Source organism: Bombus pyrosoma, linkage group LG1, assembly GCF_014825855.1.
Source record: "Bombus pyrosoma isolate SC7728 linkage group LG1, ASM1482585v1, whole genome shotgun sequence".
NCBI classification, from domain to species: domain Eukaryota; kingdom Metazoa; phylum Arthropoda; class Insecta; order Hymenoptera; family Apidae; genus Bombus; species Bombus pyrosoma.
Window position 1 is genome coordinate 8,740,609 of NC_057770.1, and position 19,450 is coordinate 8,760,058.

A 19,450-nucleotide genomic window follows, 5' to 3' on the forward strand; every position below is an offset into this window, starting at 1 on the left:
AAATACGATGAACGATTCATTTGTTTCTGCAGATAATATTTAAATTCTTGAAATTAAAAATTTAAATTCTGCAGATGTAACGAATGAATCGTTCGATAAATTCGTAACGTGTTCGGTTATTATTTTATATTTGATGGAAGTGAAGAAGATATTTATCACAAAACGGAAATGGTTTGATACTAAACTAAAAACAAACATCCGGTATCGATTAATTACAAAGGCTTCGTTTTTTCAACAAGATAACGTCGGACCGGTATCGGTGAAAAAAGAAAACAGATGAAATATATTGTATCTTAATAGAAATGTTCGATTCTATTTACCTGATCTAACGTATGGATATTTTGTCTTTACGTTTCTGAAACTGTTTCGATTACTAGAAATTAAATATTCTAAGCACTCGAAGAAACTTATTAGGGAAAATAACGAAATGTTCTTCGAAAAAGATATCATGACGCCTGGTACAAGGTTGTCGAAAAACCATCGAACGAAATTAAATCTTTTTAATAACACAATGCACTCTTCTTAATTTTTGCTACCAACTTTCCAAACGATTCGATATTATTATGGTTAAATTTGTTGTATACTGCGATCCTTCGTTTCATTATCTTTAATACATATCACATCAATAAACACGTCAATCTTACATTTTTCATTGCAGGTATCATGCGAAGTGGAGACTGCGATCTTAAACTTAGGGTTGCAAGTTCCCGAAGCGCATACGGCTAAGATTGTGACGGAAAGTTCGTATTGGGCGGAGGAAGGCGACTCAACATCGATGTTAATACAAGATTGGGGCGTGATCAGATTATATCAGACGTTTCTAGACGCCTGGACGGCGGCCTTCCGTAACGCGACCGAACGTGGTCCAGGCACTTGCGATCCTAATAGGCAGAATCCAGGAGCTAAGAACATAAAAAAAGGATCTAGGCCAAAGGGTAAAGGGATATCGAAAATTAAGAAGCAAAAAAGGCCAGTTAGGAAGCATCCAAAGGGCGCTGGCCAAAATAGTTCCTTGCCTCAGGGACCAAAAAAGGGTATTCCGAGGAACAAACTGATGAGAAACAAACAAAAGAAGCTCGCGGGAATGTGATGAAATTCATCTCGCAAGGTTTCTCTTCGTTTTTACGAGATCTACTCTATCGATTATTTTAAAGGGACGTTTAACAGGTAACTTCTTTCACCTTGTGGCAAAGAACTCTCTCTATTATTGTGACTGGAACACATATTCATCGCGTTACATTTTTTCTTTGTTTTTTTTTTTATATTTTCACACAAGTATTAATTTAAATGGCATTTAAGATAATTGTGTATAGAAAACGCGTAAATATTCCTTAGTTCCTTTAGTTTTCTTTTTTAATATTTTTTTTATTTGACGCTAACCTTGCCAGGTCCGATCAAATGACCGGTTTCAAAATTTAATTACAAATTGTACATTCATTGTTGTTTCTTTTGTTCATCTAACTTTGTGCAAATTCTTATATTATCCGATTAATCAAATTCTCAAGTTTTATTAATACAAGAATTTACATAAGATGAATAAAAGAAATAAAGATGAGTGTACAATTTGTAATTAAATTTTGAAACCGGTCATTTGATCGGTCCTGGTAGGATTAGTGTTTTAAACACTTAGTATTTATGATCGCGTAAAAATTGATTTGCCTGTCAATCTTCCACGAAGATGTATGGGGTGTATCGTAATTGGTGGTACGATTGACAACGAGACGATTCTACGTAAAGATATAAGTAGATATAAGATACGTACATACGGGAACAATTTTCCATACGAGATTTTGATTTTCAGAATATTGATCTCTAATATTTGCCTGTGTTTGCATTTATTTTATCGGGTAGGATAAAAAAACGATGGATAATTTTATTACTTTGGAAATTGTCGAACATAATCTTCAGTTTCTTGAGTATACAGTTTCACTTTCCGTACTAAATTTTTATTAAATAAAATACGAAGTAAATGCTACTTTATGAAAGAATAAAAAGAACTCGAAACCGTATGAACTCGTACGAAACAATTGTATTCTACGTTCTCGGCTTGTCTTCTCATACAAAATTACTTTGATATTTGCGAATAGTACCCTCAGTTACGGGACGCCCAGTATTTTTTCACCTTCTTCGAATTTTCATTCGTATATTCTATATCTTATTTATTTTATCGTTACGATCATTCAATAGATGCTTACTATTTTACGATCTTGCCAGTTTGTTCCGATGGTGTAGCGTTAAGAGTTTCGCGATAGAATTAGACGAGAATAACAATCATATTACAAAAAAAAAAAAAAGAAAATCGCCATTTTGTTTTCGATAACTGGTGCATTTGACAGTACTATGAAATTGTTATTGAAAATCAAGCTGTATACTAGAGACCAGTATTACGAAGTGTACTTCAGAACAGTATTATGATAAATAACATACTTAAATAACTAGAATAGCGAATAACATTGATAAAAGAAAAAGTTCGATTTCTAAGAGATGATCGAATTAAAAAAGGATCGTCGCTGCGGATGAACGCGCCTGAAATTTCTGACTATATTGCGTGTACGGAAAGACAAAATAGTAGAAAATTAACATTATCAAAATGTAATAGATGCGTGGAAAATGCGACGAGAGTTGGTTAAAAATTAGAAAAATCCAAATTATCGTTTCAATAGTTAGCTTGTTCGCTATGAAAAATATTTGCAGAATTTGTTGTAACTCTTCGCATTGCACGCAATGCGCGCATAATTCTAACATGATAACTTGACCAATCGTGGCTGATTACGATCGTAGTAGAACTCCGTTTATTTGAATTTTACTTTTCATTCGAATTTACCAAGCTATATCTAAACCTTGTTATTTATTCGAACGAAATTTTAGTTAGTACACTGTATTAACACGTTCATTGTGGATCTGATTGTCATTACGTATAATGCTACGGAATTAACAAATAATTTTTACACAATATTCGTTTATATATCGTATTACTTTACGTATGAAAATCGCAAGGGAGAAAAACGTGATAATTAATTTTCCATGTTTTGCGAACGAACAATACGAAAGTCAACGTGTGATTCGACAATTTTATATTACTTACCGATTTCTCTGTCTTTAATTTGGTTCTAATGTTAAAGATACGCGTGTATATCATTGCCATTGAATTGTTCGTCCTTCAATGAGTCCAGATAAACGAAGTTCTACAGCACGTGTTTAACATCGAGACGAGACTCGATAGTATCGAGATTTCGAAACGCGCGTGTGAAATTAACAGGTCGTGACAGTAATCGATTTAATATCGAACAGAACAGTTCGTGTAAAACTTATTTATTGTAGCTTTAACGTAAGCAGACGAAAGCTTAATGTCGTTTAGCTGTGATATCTTGAGCGTACGCGGACGTACAGAGTTCCTACGTTTTATACATAGGCGCATTATACTATATTTTTAAGTAACGTGCGTTTACGCGTACAATACGTATTTAGATGTAATACGATTACTTCTTTTTATTTTTATTTTATTTTTTTCTCTCCAGTCCGTAGAATCTCGTCTTGTCGCGAACATGACAAACATTATCTTACCCGATACTTTGCTTCTTACTTGCTTTCGAATGGAAGAATTTAGCGATACTTGTAGAGCGGAATACTTTTAACGACGCAATTTTCGTTCCCTTAATTTCCATTCTGTTTTGGGCCAGACGAAATAATTCATTGTTTCCTTAAAGATGACACGAATAACGAGGGACCAATATTATAATTTGGATTTATAAGAATTATTCGTATAGCGAGTGACGCGAGAACAATGAGTTTATCTGCGTTCAAACGAAAATATATTTACATTATAGACAATCAATGTTTTGTATCGAACCGCTATTTAGGTATTATATATGTATTTTAACGTTAGATATTTTTGTACTTAATATTAAAATTTCTCATACGACGTGATACTTGAACATTTTATACACGCACATTTAAACATTAAGGATTTCACTTGCATTTTATCAAGTATACGTAGTAGGTGTATTTATTCTGACGTACACGTAGGCGTACATAACGTTACAATTTATTTATTATATCACGTTACCATCGCATATATTATTTATTGTCATTTCTATACTTATGTAATCGTCTCGAATAAATCCGATGTTTTTGTATTGAACAGTCATTCGACTTTTATTCTCCCGACTCCGTCCAATGGTATCCTTAAACAACATTTCAGCTTAATTGCAAATTTCCTATTTATATGCAACACCAGACTTTAATAAATTGTATCAGGGTTTTATGAACCGTTCGCGCATTCGCCTTTAATCAGCTGACGATCGTTATCGATACTGTCCAGGCAGCTTAGTATTGGTGTGTTGCGAGATAATAACGAATTGGTGAAGCTGTGCAGGTTACCCACACAAAAGTATGTAATTAAACGGAAATAAAAGAAAAATTTCATGGGAAAACAATACAGCAATAAATTTCTTAACGAGAACAAATTTCCTTGGTCAGCACGACATTTAAAGAGATAAGATTTAACTTTGTATAATAAGTTACTGTGGAAAAATTAATTAATCCTTTACTCATAAATTTCAAATGTACTTTCGTTTCTATTATTCGATTCATGAAACGGTCGAATAATGTGTCGATTAAATATAAGCTGTTAAATAATTCTCTCGATATTTTGTGATTCCCTGTGATTTACCATGTAGCTGTTGTTACGAGGAATGTTTAATTAATATACAAAAAGTTTATATAACATAGCTACACACATTACAATTTCTTCCTATTTTCAATTTCTATAATAAACATTCAATTAATTAATTTTATTTCTAGCAAGTTATAATTTCGTATTTATAATTATCGTAATTATCGTAATTATCGTAATTAACCCTTAGAGTGCTATGGATGCATATATGCGTCTGGCGAAAGTCATCGGTGTGGACTAAGGACGCATATATGCGTTTATCAATTTCTCCGAGCACCTACGCAGAAGTAGTACTATTACGTTTGTGTGAGATAAATATAAATACATTTCAATGCCGCGTTCGAAGAAACTGTCTTTTCTTTTTTTTTTTTTTTATTTAATACTTTGCATTCACAATTTGTCCAATTTGGACATTTGGTAGAATAATCGTGCCGGCACAAAACAATTATCAAGAAGAAAATGTGTTGTTTGTGTGAAAAATAAGAGAAGGAACGACAGAAAATGCGACGTCGGATTACGTATCGATGATTGTTTTGAAATTTTTCATGCACAACTGAATTATTAACTCGTGTTATATTTACTAAATTTAGTTTTCTAGTTTACTACCCAAATTCTAGTTTATTGTACATTTCAATGTTTATAATAAATAATTAATACTAAAAAATAACGCTCTTGAATCATTTAATCTCGTGCAAAAGAATTACTATAACTTATTAAGATTTGCGTTTTGAATAGTCAATCAACAGAGTTCAGTATAACGAAAAAGTATTCAGTCCACAGCGATTGTCAGCGCTGGCAGCATGCCGTCCGTACGGATGGCATAAGCTCCGAGTATTCTAAGGATTAATATTATTATTAGTAATAGTACAAATGACGCATGAGAATTAATTACATTAGTAAATAGTAATAAATTATTTTTAATATTCCCTTTGTCTTTTATACTTATGTAGCACACGAGGCAGAGGACATTTCAAATCATATTGTTTTGCCTCGGAGTACCAAGACCGTTAGATTACAAGTAATGTAAGAACAAATAAATTCCGGGCGAAGAAATGTCGCCGTTACATGCAACCGTCGAATGAAGACGAATTTGTAATTTTCCGACGATCCCTGGACCAGTATCGAACAGTTCAAATCGAGTATCAACGAGTATTGACAAGCGTCTCCGAGCATCTGCAGGGACGAATAATAACGAGTATTTAATCCGAGTTTTATATTGTATCAATGACTCCCTGTACGCATATTTATTTATTTCAAATATACTTGACGGACTGCGACAACGATATTTCGCGATACCTATTCACGACTAGTCCTCCACATTGGTGATTTAATTTTTGGCGATATAAAATAGTATAGTAGATTCTTATATTTGGTACCTGTCAGGTTTCCCAATGGAATCTTTTGTTATCATTTTTCTTTAAACCCTTCGGAGTCCTTTATCGACTAGAAAAGTACCCTGAAGTACAGGTTCGGTATCAGGAGTGCACGAAGGATGGAAAAGCTGTTACCGATATTCAGTACTATTTCCATACACACATAAACGTTCCCATGTAATGGTTTATTTTTAGAACAATTTTTCCAATGTAACAATTGTCAGTATCAAAGTATCGATATTTTCTGTATGAAATTAAACAAACGTATTCAGCCTAATCATATATCAAACGCTTATGTTATCGCTTTTTTTTTTAAAAATCAATTATTTTTTAATAAAAATTTGTCATATTGCATGGGATGAGACGTACAAGCACGAGAAAATGTCAAAAAAGAAATAACAGAATTCATAATTCCTATCTATAATAATGAAAAAATTATTATGAAAAAGGAAAATTATCGGACAGATTAAAAAAATGTTCAAATTACCTTACAATCTTATTAATCATTGATGACATACAGAACGAACAATCTACATTCCGAGATTACATTTGATTTAATAAGTGCTTGATAAGCTGAAAGTACAAAGTCATTCGTGTCGCTAGCTGTACAGTAATTATCGTATTAATTTGAATCGTAAAAAATCGAGCTTGAAAATATGTAATCTCTCCTAATTTATATAACTTGTTCGAAATTTCTGATAATGGACGACAACTTGAAATGTTCGTACGCAAATGTTCCTACTATACGCAGTAGTATTGTTTGTTTGCCCTGGATGCTGATGTACGCAATCATACCCGGAATACCGTATGGCGTTAGTCTAATCTGATGTGAGAAGATCCAATTTTAGTCAGACAAATCCGACCGACCGGTTAATAATAGTACCACCATATATGGCATATGTTTGATGAATTACGTAGGATTAGCGTCGACGTATAGTATGCGTACGTTGAGTAAAGACTTCATTCACTAGTTTTTATGCATATCATCTCAGACTAGCTGTTCGGGTTCCGTTGCGAAATTATTGACCGCTTTGACGTCAATTTTCTGCACCGTCTGCTTTCGTACATACGTATTATTCTGCCGCGAATCTTGGTAATATATGGTGCAAGCTCCGCTTGGAAAAATCACTGCAGCCGATGTTTCGAATTTATATTTAATTTTCATTCGCACGAGAGATCTTGTTTCTTTACGTCTTTGTTCGATTGAAATTAGGAAGCTTCCTCGTAAAATTTAGCAGATCGTTCGTATCGTACGTATTTTAAGAAAAACGTGAATCGACTATTCGACAGTTGTATTAAGATTTTATTTCACGCGTATCAACGAGAGAATCATTTTTACAGGCGCAGATAATAATAATGCGAAGAAGAGAAAATACTTCGCCAATGATTTGCCAATACCACTGATAACGAGACTAATAACGGAGTTGCTGACAGCGCAAGAAAATTAGTTATAATAATAGAATTAAATTTTACATATAAATTGCGCTTCAGATTGTATCAAGAGAAACGAGAAACACTGCCCCAAGGGAATTTATATAACGATATAAATAGCATAGCAGATTTATCAATGATTTACGAATAGGATTAATAATAAAACGAACGTCATGATATTGCTGTGATACTGATATTAAGAGTTTGATTATTAAATGTACCAACGCGAGAGAATGATTATAACGAATAATATAATGAAAATTTTATTAATCAGTGAGAAATAGGATTACACCGACGCTAATACGAAAATTCTATTAAACGTATCGACACAAGAATGTTAATAAATAAATTATTCGTATACGTATATGTACGTAATATCAGTTTTATCAATAAAAGTAGTTTAATTCACGGTAAGATTTATGATTTAACATCAGCACTCAGTGTTTGTTACTAGCCTCGCCATTTGAATCACAATACAAACACCGGCATTTACGCCTGCGTAAAATGCACTGAGATTTCCGGAAGACCGCTGACGGAACCGCATCTGCCTTCTTCCTTCCGGTGCACTCGCGAATGCTTCTACACGATCGATGACAGGTGTCGTTGATTTTTCGGAGAAAATTGAAACGTCTACAGCCGTAGGAATCCGCAAATGCACAATATGAACACGTCATGCAGATAAATTTGACGAAAGATTAGCCGAGATTAGGAAGCCCTCGATTTATGTGACACATTAACTTTTAAAACAAACTGTAGAATAATAAAAGAGATTCTATTCTCACGGTTATTAACTCTCACAATCGGACGATAGATTTCGATACTTGTAGTTTAATTTAACTTAGTTTCCTTTTACAATAACTTATCATAACTCGTGAGCACATAGGTGTCGTTAGCGACCAGATTATTTACACTGACATTAGGCTCTATATGTACGAGCATAGTCTTTCACAGTTCAAAGTAATTAAAGCTGGACTTTTTGAAACTTTTGAAATTTTGAAATACCAAAGCATTCGATTGCAATCTCATCAACTGTCCTCGCTTCTTGTTCCGCGGAGTTAACGCAGCGGCTCGTATATTCGATTAAAATAAATAATTTTCCCATACTTCTGTTTTTCCAGAAGAAAAGCAAAAACAACGATAAAAGAATAGTTTTATTCATGAGGCGAGGTAACTCGTCATAGAGGCGGAACGTAAAAAGCGTAATTTGTAGGTCGGAATGCGATGACGAGGAAGCGATTACGTCGATTTTAACATTTGGTGATATGACACATCTAATCAGCTGCTACGTCGCGTCGCGTCGTATCTTATTACGGAATTAAAAATATCAGAGAGTTTATTGCAATTCACACCATTTAACTTTATTACTATCGAACGTTACCGTAACGATTAGTTCGAGACTACAGATAGTTTCGCGACGAGAGTTACGTGAATCAGCCAGGGCGTAGGTCGTATTTTCGAAAAAAAATCGCTTCGAAGAAGAGTTTCAGCAGAGCGGCGAAAAACTTGGACAAAACATAAGCCGCCACCCCGTCATCGAACGTGCGTGCGTATATACGTCCGATTGTTTACACAATGTCGTATATAAGCTGGAAGCACGAGAGTTTGACAATCTCAGTTCACGATCTCACGCCAATCGCTAACATCGCGTTAGCCAAATCGTACGCTTCGATTGATAAAAGCTACAGCGAACGAACGCGCTACGATAGTTCAACATACCACGCGATCAAAATCTTCGAAACATATTTAACTTATTTAATTTATTATTTATAATCGCGAAAATGTTCGTCTCACGTGGTTACCTATTGATCTCGATACTCGCTGCTGTGTCTGCAGCGCCAAGAAGACACACCAGATCGAATTTACCGATGTGGCATTTACCGTGTGGCGAAGAACTAGAAATCGACGATTATTTGGACGCGAACATCGAACAAGAAACCAGCAACAGCATACAAAATCTCAGGCTACAACACGAATTGACTATCAATGATTATTTGAGCCGAGACTACGAGTACCTGTACGAGAATGTTCGAATCGGCGTTGAAGAGTATCAGTACATCCCGAACTGGATTCCGGGCGAGAAGGACGCGCATATGATTAAGAATCTGGCTAACACTAATTCGCAAACGGTGAGTTTGATTTCGGACATTTTCTGTCCTTTCTTCTTCGTGTTTTCCTTTTGCTTGTCAAATCGACCGTACGACGTTCCAGGTTCGATATTATAGTAGTTCAGCCGCGATTTGTCTCTCTATCAAATCGAAGATCTTTGACAGTTTTATCTTTCAGATAAATGTTCTTGTTCGAGAATCGTTGAATTAGAATCGGTATAATGTTCGAAAAGTTTCGTCGAAATAATAGAATCGCACGGTCAATTTGCTTATACGAAAACGAGAGTACTTGACTGAGAATCGTTTGCGTCTTCATCTTCTCCAGCGCGTTATCAATTATTTCTTATTCCTGAATTTTTTTCAAATAGGATCAATAATTTTCAAAACTAGAAGAGAACCATGTAACCAGCAAGTATAACGCGCGAAGAGTTTCTTCAAAATAGTTCGATCACGGTTTGTCATCTTATCAAAGCAAAGATCTCCGACTGAGATTTTTATTTTCTACGTAAACTGTCTTCGTTCATAAATATCTTAAGTGAGATCAGCCACCCTTCGCTCGAAAGCAACAGAATATATAGATAGTGTACGAAAATCAAACGACAAGCACGATATTTAAAAAGTTTCGTCGATATTCCTCCGGTAACAGGCGAAGGAGATTACTCGTCTCCGAAGAACGACGATTTCGCGCCAGTAGAAGAATCATCGTGTCCAACATTCCGAAAGGTGTACCTAATTATCGTTCGTATCGCTGGTTAATTAAGATTCTCTTTTACGCGGTTAATTTAGCTCCCCCTTGCATAAATATTCATCGAGCGTGGAAAGCTTCGGGGCGCGCGGATAAACGGGGAGAAAGAAGGTGCGCCGCAACGGACTCGCGAGAGGACAGGTGAGAGCTGCTGGTCGCGCGTATTTTCACCGGCCAGGCCAATTGACCAAGCATCCCGATGTTGCAATTAATTAACGTAACGTTAAATAACAAATTTTAATGAGACGGTAATTATTATAAAGTAGCAGGGAAACAGAAGCGTGCGCGGCTGTTCGAGGTTTGCGCGCGCAATGCAACTTGGCGTATTCGGTGTACACGATTGCTCATGTTAGCCGGGTCGCGCGGCTGCGTAATCGCGCTTGTCCTCCAGAACGATGCGTGCACGCTGATAACGCATCCGTGATAACGTTCAGGGTACTCCCTGATGTATACCGCCGCTCTTTTCTCTTTCTTCACACCGGCACGTTCCAACGACAGACGATATCGATTCTTTTTACACGTCGCGTGCTTCGCTTTTTTCTATCTTCCGTTGGAAAAGATTTCTTAGACTAATTGAAGTGTGAAACAGGTGACAGAATCGTGATCGATCTATTGATACGTAATCCATTGATGGATTGTTTGAGTGACTGAATTTTTAAAATGCTATCTTTTTGTTACTGACTCGATGATAAAGCCATCATCGCTGAGTTATGACACAGCTCGAAATTACGTTTTAATATTGTAATTTTATGTACATTGCAATTTTATGAATTCGGCAACAGATTAGGTAATGGTATCATTTAAATACAATATCGTATAACATAGTATAGGGGAAATTAAATTGTATACGCGTGCGTATGTTGTATGAACGGAGTAGATTAATATAGCAGGTGTGTTACATAAAAGAATATATTGCGTTAAAATTTAGTTAATTCGTATTAGAACCTAAAGCGATAAAAAAAATAGATATCTTTTGTAGCGACCTAAAATTTGCTTGATTTAAAGTAATTCTACAAGATTTGAGAATTACAAACAGAAATTCTATTAACGTATACTATCTTTCAAGAATCAATTTCAACGTAGCTGTAACTATAGGTTCTCTTATATTGCTTACGTTTATGAGTCATCGATAGAGATACGACAAACGATTTTAATTCCTCTTGCAGATCGTCAATCACTTTCCAAAGTTGCACACGGATCTTCAAAAATTTGCGGTAGCGTTCGAGGAATTGTTAGAGGACGAGATGAGTTTGAAAAAATACAAAGCTCTAAAGACGACGCAGTCTTACCTGATGATGATGCTGTGCGAAGTAGAAAGCAATATCGTGGCCCTGCCGTCTCTTCGGATTCCATCGCGTGTAGAAAGGAGCATCATGAGCAAGGTAGAACGAAACCCTGAGGACGATACTAGAAGACTTATTCGTGACTGGGGCGTGCTTCTCAAGTACAGAGATTATCTTCACGCTTGGAGGCACGTTTTCAATTATTAAGTAGCGCCGGAGGAAACGTCTGATAATAACGTTCGAATTCGATAGTAAAAATGTCGAACGTTTTATTTGCGACAGTCGATAACAGGTTCGACGAAAACGATACGATGAACGCAATTGAGGGATTTGCGGTAATGAGGAGGCGGTTTTAATATTTTTGTAATTAACAATTTAAAAAGTATTTATTGCGACGGAAAAAGGAAGGTCTCGTGTTGGAAACGTTTGAAAAGTGGGTTTAATTTTGGCTGATTTTCGACTGCTGTTTCACGGTTTACTCGGATTACTGTGAAGTGGAGTTGCCTTTTTCTGTAACAGCAATTGAAGATCACATGGGAGCAACGTGATAAGTCATGGTCTGTTGTCATAATTTTCATATTAATTCTTAGCTAAAGGAAAGTATCTCAGTAAGAACAAGTCGAAGAAGGAAACAAATTGCTAGGTTCGAAACCATAATTCTTTGAAGAGTGAATTCTTACATTTTGTCAAAAATCAGAAGCCTGACTGATGCTATGACAATCGATATTTTTGAATTATTTATGGAGAAATTTTAATCCCGAAACGAAATAGGAGGTGAGTTTCGTTCGAATGGAATTAATTGATGGCGTGTTTCAAATTTGAAAATTGCTCTCTAGCGAAGGGCCAAAAATATGACTTATCGCGATTTTCCCTTAAGATATTTGATTAAGAGCGAGATTGATCGAGAGTTTACGACATAGAATTCCGATCGTCGGGGGAAGCAAAGTCGTGTCACAATATGCATGACTAATAAACGACAACAGCTAAAGTCAGCTGTGATAAAATCGTTCGAGATAACCTGACAATTGCGAAACGCAGTAGAAATGGCATCATGTTACTTAATTTATTTATTCATGAACATTATTTATTACGATCATCGAGCATTAGAATTAGTATTTATTATCTATTCATTATTTATTTAGAAAAATATTTATTTATTAACATGAACCTCTTTGAAGTGCCTTTTCGAAGAATTCTCGGGTGCAATTTGTGATAATCAGTTATCTAGGAAAATTATCTTCCTAATAATTGATCGTATTAGTGAATAGGTATCAATGAAAGACAATAATTGTAATAAGTTATATATTGTTCAGTATTATCGATTAGGTATTTATACCGTAGACCTATTTCTAAGTGACGTATTTATTATTTAGATTAGCTATTTATAAAAACGACATATTTATATTTATATTAAGTATTTATGAAAACAACATATTTATGTATGTACCATATTTAATATTTAATAATTTATTATCAAGTTTTACATCATATTTCTTAATAAAAGATGAAATTTATTTAAAAGCAATTATGTTTACTTTGTTACCCACTCAAAATTAACAATGATACTAAACTGAAACTACGAAAGATACTTTAACTATTGAGTACAAATATTCAACGAGATGTTGAATATCTTGCTAGTAGATGGCACTTTAGTAAGTATATCGATTGAGTATGATTCAAAGGTAGATAAATATATTCCCTGCAAGAATGTTCAACCATTGATTAAAGACAGGACAGACGTGACGTTAATGAGACTTTGTATCTCAGATGCTGAAATACCGACCTGCGGAAAACTTAGTGTGTTTCTTACGCCCTCTGCGATTTGTTACGGCGAACATAGGAATTATCATAGAGACCTGTCTGTGATTCATACTCGTCTGTAGTGCGGGCATTATAAATATTTCCTATGTAGAGATAAAAGGAAGCAAACTTACCGACTAATGATCACACTTTTAATAATGATCAGAATCTCAAATACTTTAAAACTTACAGAGCAGCGAATAATTTTCTTGTACCAAGAGAAAATTTATTTACATAGACATATTTGTACCATTCATTGTTCAAATTAGTAACATGATCGATTGTTATAAAAATATGTATTTATTAATTTATTAGATTTTATATTTAAATGTAAAACATGACGTTTCTGAATATATCTTAAATCATACATGAAATTATCAATTTAATTTAAATTCTGTACTAATCTTCAAAAAATATTTAATAAAAATAATAGCGCAGAACTGCTTGCACTCTTGTAGTGAAAATTTCAATTTCAAAATTTAACATACAATCTTGGAATACTTACGTAAAAATAGAATATCATTTTCTCTTAAATGATACACATATTTAACATAACTTTATATCATATAGATATGTTATACAATCAACGTAATCTACTTATAATTTGTTTCAGTTTCAAGCTAATTATCATCGCAACTCACTTACTACTATCATTAGTTATTATTTTTTTCATTAGAACTTCGGTATGATCCATTTATATTTTGTATAGCAAATCAGTTTACTTAAGTGTCTTGGGCAACACTATTCTAGGCATCCAAGTTTAATGGAAAGTATCGATCTTACTTCATTGGAATATTACATACAGTTTGTGGATGGAAACACGGAAGTATTCCCTTAATGAAGTTAAATTCTCCAACACTTTTTACCTATACCACTTTCATTTCTGGAGACTTATTTAGTAACTATGCACTTATTTCTATAATTTTAATGTCAGTTGATAGTACTGTATAATGAATGTTTGTTTCTTATAAGAAATAATCAGGAAATGTTACCGTCTCTATATTAAACATGTCACATTAATTTCTCTAAAACTTGGGAACTTTTAATTAAAGGAAATGAAAAATTGAACTACATATATCACGATTATGTTTAAACGGAATGCGTAGAGATGTGTTTAATGCAGTGATCTTTATGGAAAGAATATTAGGCTGTAAACTTCCATTAACCATTTACTGTTCAAGTATTCTCGCGTCAGAAATATTGTTACCTTCCTTAACTATAAATATTCTTCACGCTTTAATAAAAAGTATCTTTAATCAAATAGTTTGGAAATTATGTATTTGAACAAGTTTACATTGAATATTTACCACGAAAATAAAATGTCAGTTCTGGCAATCAGAGTAACAATTTCATTATCGAAAGACTACCTGTAAGGAAAAGAAAATACTTTGTTACAATAAAACGATTACGTTATTACAACACAGATTTGTTCAATTACATTTACATAGTAATTTATCGCTCGATGATCGCGAGCAAACAGAATTTAACTACTTTTAACGATCAATATTTGATAATGAAACGTCCAGTAAATTTATTACCTCTCTAACATCATTAAAAGTTGATTCGATTATTATTAAGCAAATATTAATACATACTCTTCTGCAGCAAACGAGTTTTACTAAATGAGATAATGTTATAAATGATATCATTTTTCGTTTAATGTAAATGTTTCCTTTATTATGATTTCTGTACGTAACGTCCTATTGAAATCTATCTTGCAAACATTAATTACGTTTAATAATTCACTGACACGACCATTAATTGTTAACTTGAATCAATTATCTTCACGTTTAATCTACGCAGGAACGAAGCCTATTTTTACTATTATCCAATCATTCTATACACGATTACTCTTTTGCATACTTGCACAAGAGAAATATACTTAAACTTCGTAGATATCTTTAATTCAAAATCTTCAGTTTGTTAAACGATGAGTATCTATTACTGGTAGGTACCACTTCGTAACATCCCTATTATTGTATGCATAATAGTCATTATCTATACGTCGTACATACACAGGAGCATAGTTCGACGAGTTTCCCTTCTGTAAAATACGAAAACGCAAAGTGTCGTAATACCGACTCGATAGATGCAAGCGTAGCGTTAATGCTACGTCGCGAGAAACGCGCGCACGAACATTAGACTAGAACAAAATACAATTATTCTGACTCATCGCTAAACTCGAACTACGAGAAAGTAAAGCCATCAAATAGAAAACGTCGCATAGATACGCTTTTATTACAAATGATTCGATGATGTCCCTGCTCTTAGATACAGCAACCTCCATATTCGTTTATTCAACAATATCTGTTTATTTCTGATTTGATTGATAATACACAATATCGAATATAACACAATACACAATATCGAATTTCCACGTACCATATATGTAGAAATTAAAGAATCTATTCACGCCATGGAGGGTTTAATTGGTTTGTCTATGTTCAATGAACACCTCAAATGCCTTTTAATACATATACGCCGAGCAGCCTTTTCAACTTTCATAATAGAGAATACATCAAACAATTATACGATGTGGTAAACGAAACGGAATGTCTAGCGCTTCATTAACGAAATGCACGAACTCGAAGATCGAGATCCGGGCGTTACCGGCGAAGAAGCAATAAAGAGGCAGAGGCATGGACGTCGCAATTTCGCAGGATCACGAAGTCTGTTGCCCGATCATGCCAATCGCTGGCATTCAAATGCCAGCTTCTTTGTTTGCCCGTTTCCACGTCGAGGATTATACTTTGCAGATGGTCGTCTTGCAAATACAGCAGTGATATCGTCGTGTAGATTAGTCGACGATTGTATACCATGCGCATGGCTACCTTTCATGTAGATACGCGTACAGTTTGTAATAATTAGGTAGCGCGTGTGGTTTGCCGTGAATCGCTTTTTACTACCACCAGCTATTCTTAAAGGCGTATTTAAGAGTTAGTAAAAACGAAACGAATGAGAAGATAAAGCGGCAGCGAGAGCATTCTCTGGTTGCTCGTTTAGTTCGCATTATGTTTATGATTATAATTGATATTTTAAATAAGTATATTAAATATATACCTATGTATAACTGTTTTTTATTTTCCATTATCCTTGAAAATCACGTTACTCGAGCTGAACAGGCTTGAATTCAGGTAACTTGACTAATACGTACGAGACTTTACTCGAATTCCTTAGCAGTCAACGGTGATTATCTAACACGGTGATTTATAGGAAGGCAGCGTGAGAAAAAGGAGCAACTGGAGGAAAAAACCGAACGACGCGACGTGCCGGAACCTCGTCCTTCTGATTCATCGATCGATGAGAACGCGATTCATTTTCAACTTGATGTATAAACGAGGATGAACAATGCGCGAGGGTCGTCTGCTCGATTATCTCGGTAATTAAGAAATAGTAATCGACAATAGTAGTAGATAGCTTATGTAAATGAACTAACGCTACCGACGATTGTAATGGGCGATGATAACGTGAAATAGCCATGACCGTATTTGATAGATCTAAGGTTTCCGAATGGAACGTCTCACGCTTGCGATAGTGTGGATATTACTCGACGATTACAGGCGAAAATCATGACGACTCGGCTTTTCTATTTTCCTACTTCAACTAATCCTACACTTGTCAATTAAAAATTCAACGACAGCGACCCCATTACGTTTTCCTTGCGCGTTCTTAATTAAGCGTGGAATTTCGTGTATATTCGTTTATAGATACAATTAGAACAAAGAGACATAAAACTTATTTATTCGCCACGATAATTTCCTTCGGCTATATAAAGCCCCTTCCAAGTACGGAATATACTTTTTATTCCATTTCTTTTAAGCAACACCATAGGTCACTTTCGAAACACCATCGGACGATCATAATCGTAATGCGTTTTCATCCCACCATCTAACTTTAAAAAACCGCAGAGTTGCGTTGGATCCGGACGTCAGGTACAATTAACAGGAATTCAGGACGAATGAAAAACGTTCTTTACGCGCGCACGGAAACCCTTGTTAGAGAGGTCGCTTATACCTCGTTCAAAGATTCGTCTGGCTGTGCATTCCTCGAGCATTGCGTCCGCGTGAAACTTCTTCTTTTTCACGTGGTCAGCGCACTGTGTTGTTATACGCGTCTCAGAAAGACACGGAAATATTTCAAGATGTCGATGTAATCTCGGTAAGATCCCTTCCTGGTCGCAAACACGCAAGAAAGCCGGTTGCCTATAGTCCTTAAGAGCTCTCACTGCCTTCGAAAGAGGATGACAGTCAATCAAGTGTGGCGCGATTCGTCATACCCATGTGGCTGTCGTTTTGTCCAGTCCGCTGGCACGAATCTGACGAACGGCTACGTAAACATACGAACTTGATCGTTGGTTAGAGAGCGCTCGCGCTTTCGTTTAATGTACAACTCATCAGCCAGATGATCGTAATTAAATTACGGAGGTAATCAATTACAGACACCGTGTAGCGGTTTCGCGTATTCACAGCCTGTTTGCTTGGAACGATACGAGTAGGTGTAAATAAGTATCATAATTTATCGAGAGAGACAGGATCATTCGCAGGATAATACAGTGACGAACAGTGTGAATGTTGAAATTTCAAGATGCACGATAAATCACCATTTTCTATGTTGTGTTTCTGATTAGTATACCGGCAATAACACACAGATTGCAATTACGACTACCTTTAATTGAAGTGTCTCATTAAAAGACTTAACGGGTAATTGCTTAAGCCGTGTAATAAGTCAAGCGTGATTGCTTTTGCGAACGCGAAATTTGCCTGTAGAGTGGATTGAAAGCATGGATTTGTGAATTGTTTAGCGAAATTAATGTAAAAAGTGGCATCGCTATATGTTTAAGCTTTTTTACATTCTTGGAAAAGTAATTTCCCTTATATTTAAGAAGTCTATGTTTCAGAATGACATATTTTAATACATCATGAAACGTTAAATCGCTAAGATATCGTATTAATTCTATAAATCGAGATACATAGAGACGCGACAATTGTAAAGCACTATTATTTGGGATTATTCATGCTACCTCTTTATGATAAATAAATTTATGAAAATGAGATATCTTTCAGATATGTTGAATATTAATTACGTATTCCGATAATATAACACTGATAACTGCATAAAAAATACAGTTGATCAGCTTAGCTTCTAAGAGATTTATCTTTTAATACATTTAGAATAATTACATTTAAATTAACGTTTGATTTGAACACATTTTATAGCAGAAATTTTTAATTCGGATATTGGAGGTTCGAACGTACCATAAGTAGAATAAAAGTGAAAATATTCCCGTAGAAATTCCACTATTCCAAGTAAGCCGAACAAAAAGCCAATTAATCGTACGGTTTCAGCTTTCCATTGTATCTAAACGATATCACTGGCTGTAATCTCAGTCGTCAGAGACAAGTAAAGCTCGTTATAGCTCGTGGATAAAGAACATTCGAAGATAAATGTGAATCCTTGTCACCTGGAGATGAAAGGGCTGGTGAAATCGGAAGCCTAAACATCGGATAATACTTATGTCACTGTTCTATTTCGCAACGTGTTGCTTTCGTGTCGCAAGTAAGAAAAATGTGCTCCGTGGCTGTTGCTCCGGCGACGGCTTTGGAATCCAGAAATCGTGAAAACGGAGCCAATACTTGCGGTGACTCGAGTTCCGACGCGGTAGATCGCCACTATAACCTGTGAGGTCAGGTATCTCGATAAAACTTCTAACGAGAGTTTCTCTTAATTATAGTTATCATCGATTAATTGCATCACTCGATACGTCACGAGTACATTCGAACGAACGAAACACTTTGTGTTTAGTCACTGTGGCTGTACCAGCCGAGTCCTATGGCAGTGGTCGATTTACGTGCGTTGGAAAGTCTGTCGAAATTAAGGAATTTATTTGTCTGGAATTATCGAAAACACATGAAAGCGTTTGAATATTTGAAATTCGAGATATATTAAAGATATACATAATTCAGGTGTTGTATTTATGGAAATATTTGTACAACTTCAGGCAATGAACTTGGCTCGATGCTTCGTAAACATCTTCAGTA

At 35.1% G+C, this 19,450-nt stretch overlaps 2 protein-coding genes and 1 pseudogene across 2 annotated transcripts in view; 2 read left to right on the top strand and 1 right to left on the bottom strand.

Moving 5' to 3' along the window:
• LOC122571882 overlaps positions 1–4,134 on the top strand; it is a 34,025-nt pseudogene extending 29,891 nt beyond the window's left edge.
• The window catches only part of LOC122571991, a 94,898-nt gene that overhangs the window by 45,407 nt on the left and 30,041 nt on the right, over positions 1–19,450 (bottom strand). The window lies entirely within an intron of this gene.
• Positions 9,120–12,975, top strand: LOC122571936. Its single transcript, XM_043736336.1, has 2 exons — positions 9,120–9,605; positions 11,496–12,975. Exons 1-2 carry the CDS (start codon positions 9,258–9,260, stop codon positions 11,817–11,819), a joined length of 672 nt encoding a protein of 223 aa, XP_043592271.1. The 5' UTR covers positions 9,120–9,257; the 3' UTR covers positions 11,820–12,975.

Excerpts from the sequence above, each read along its gene's own strand:
- LOC122571936 (XM_043736336.1), top strand. The coding sequence starts at position 9,258 with ATGTTCGTCTCACGTGGTTACCTATTGATCTCGATACTCGCTGCTGTG. Across the intron at positions 9,606-11,495 it reads CTAACACTAATTCGCAAACG|ATCGTCAATCACTTTCCAAA; the intron begins GTGAGTTTGATT and ends TTCCTCTTGCAG.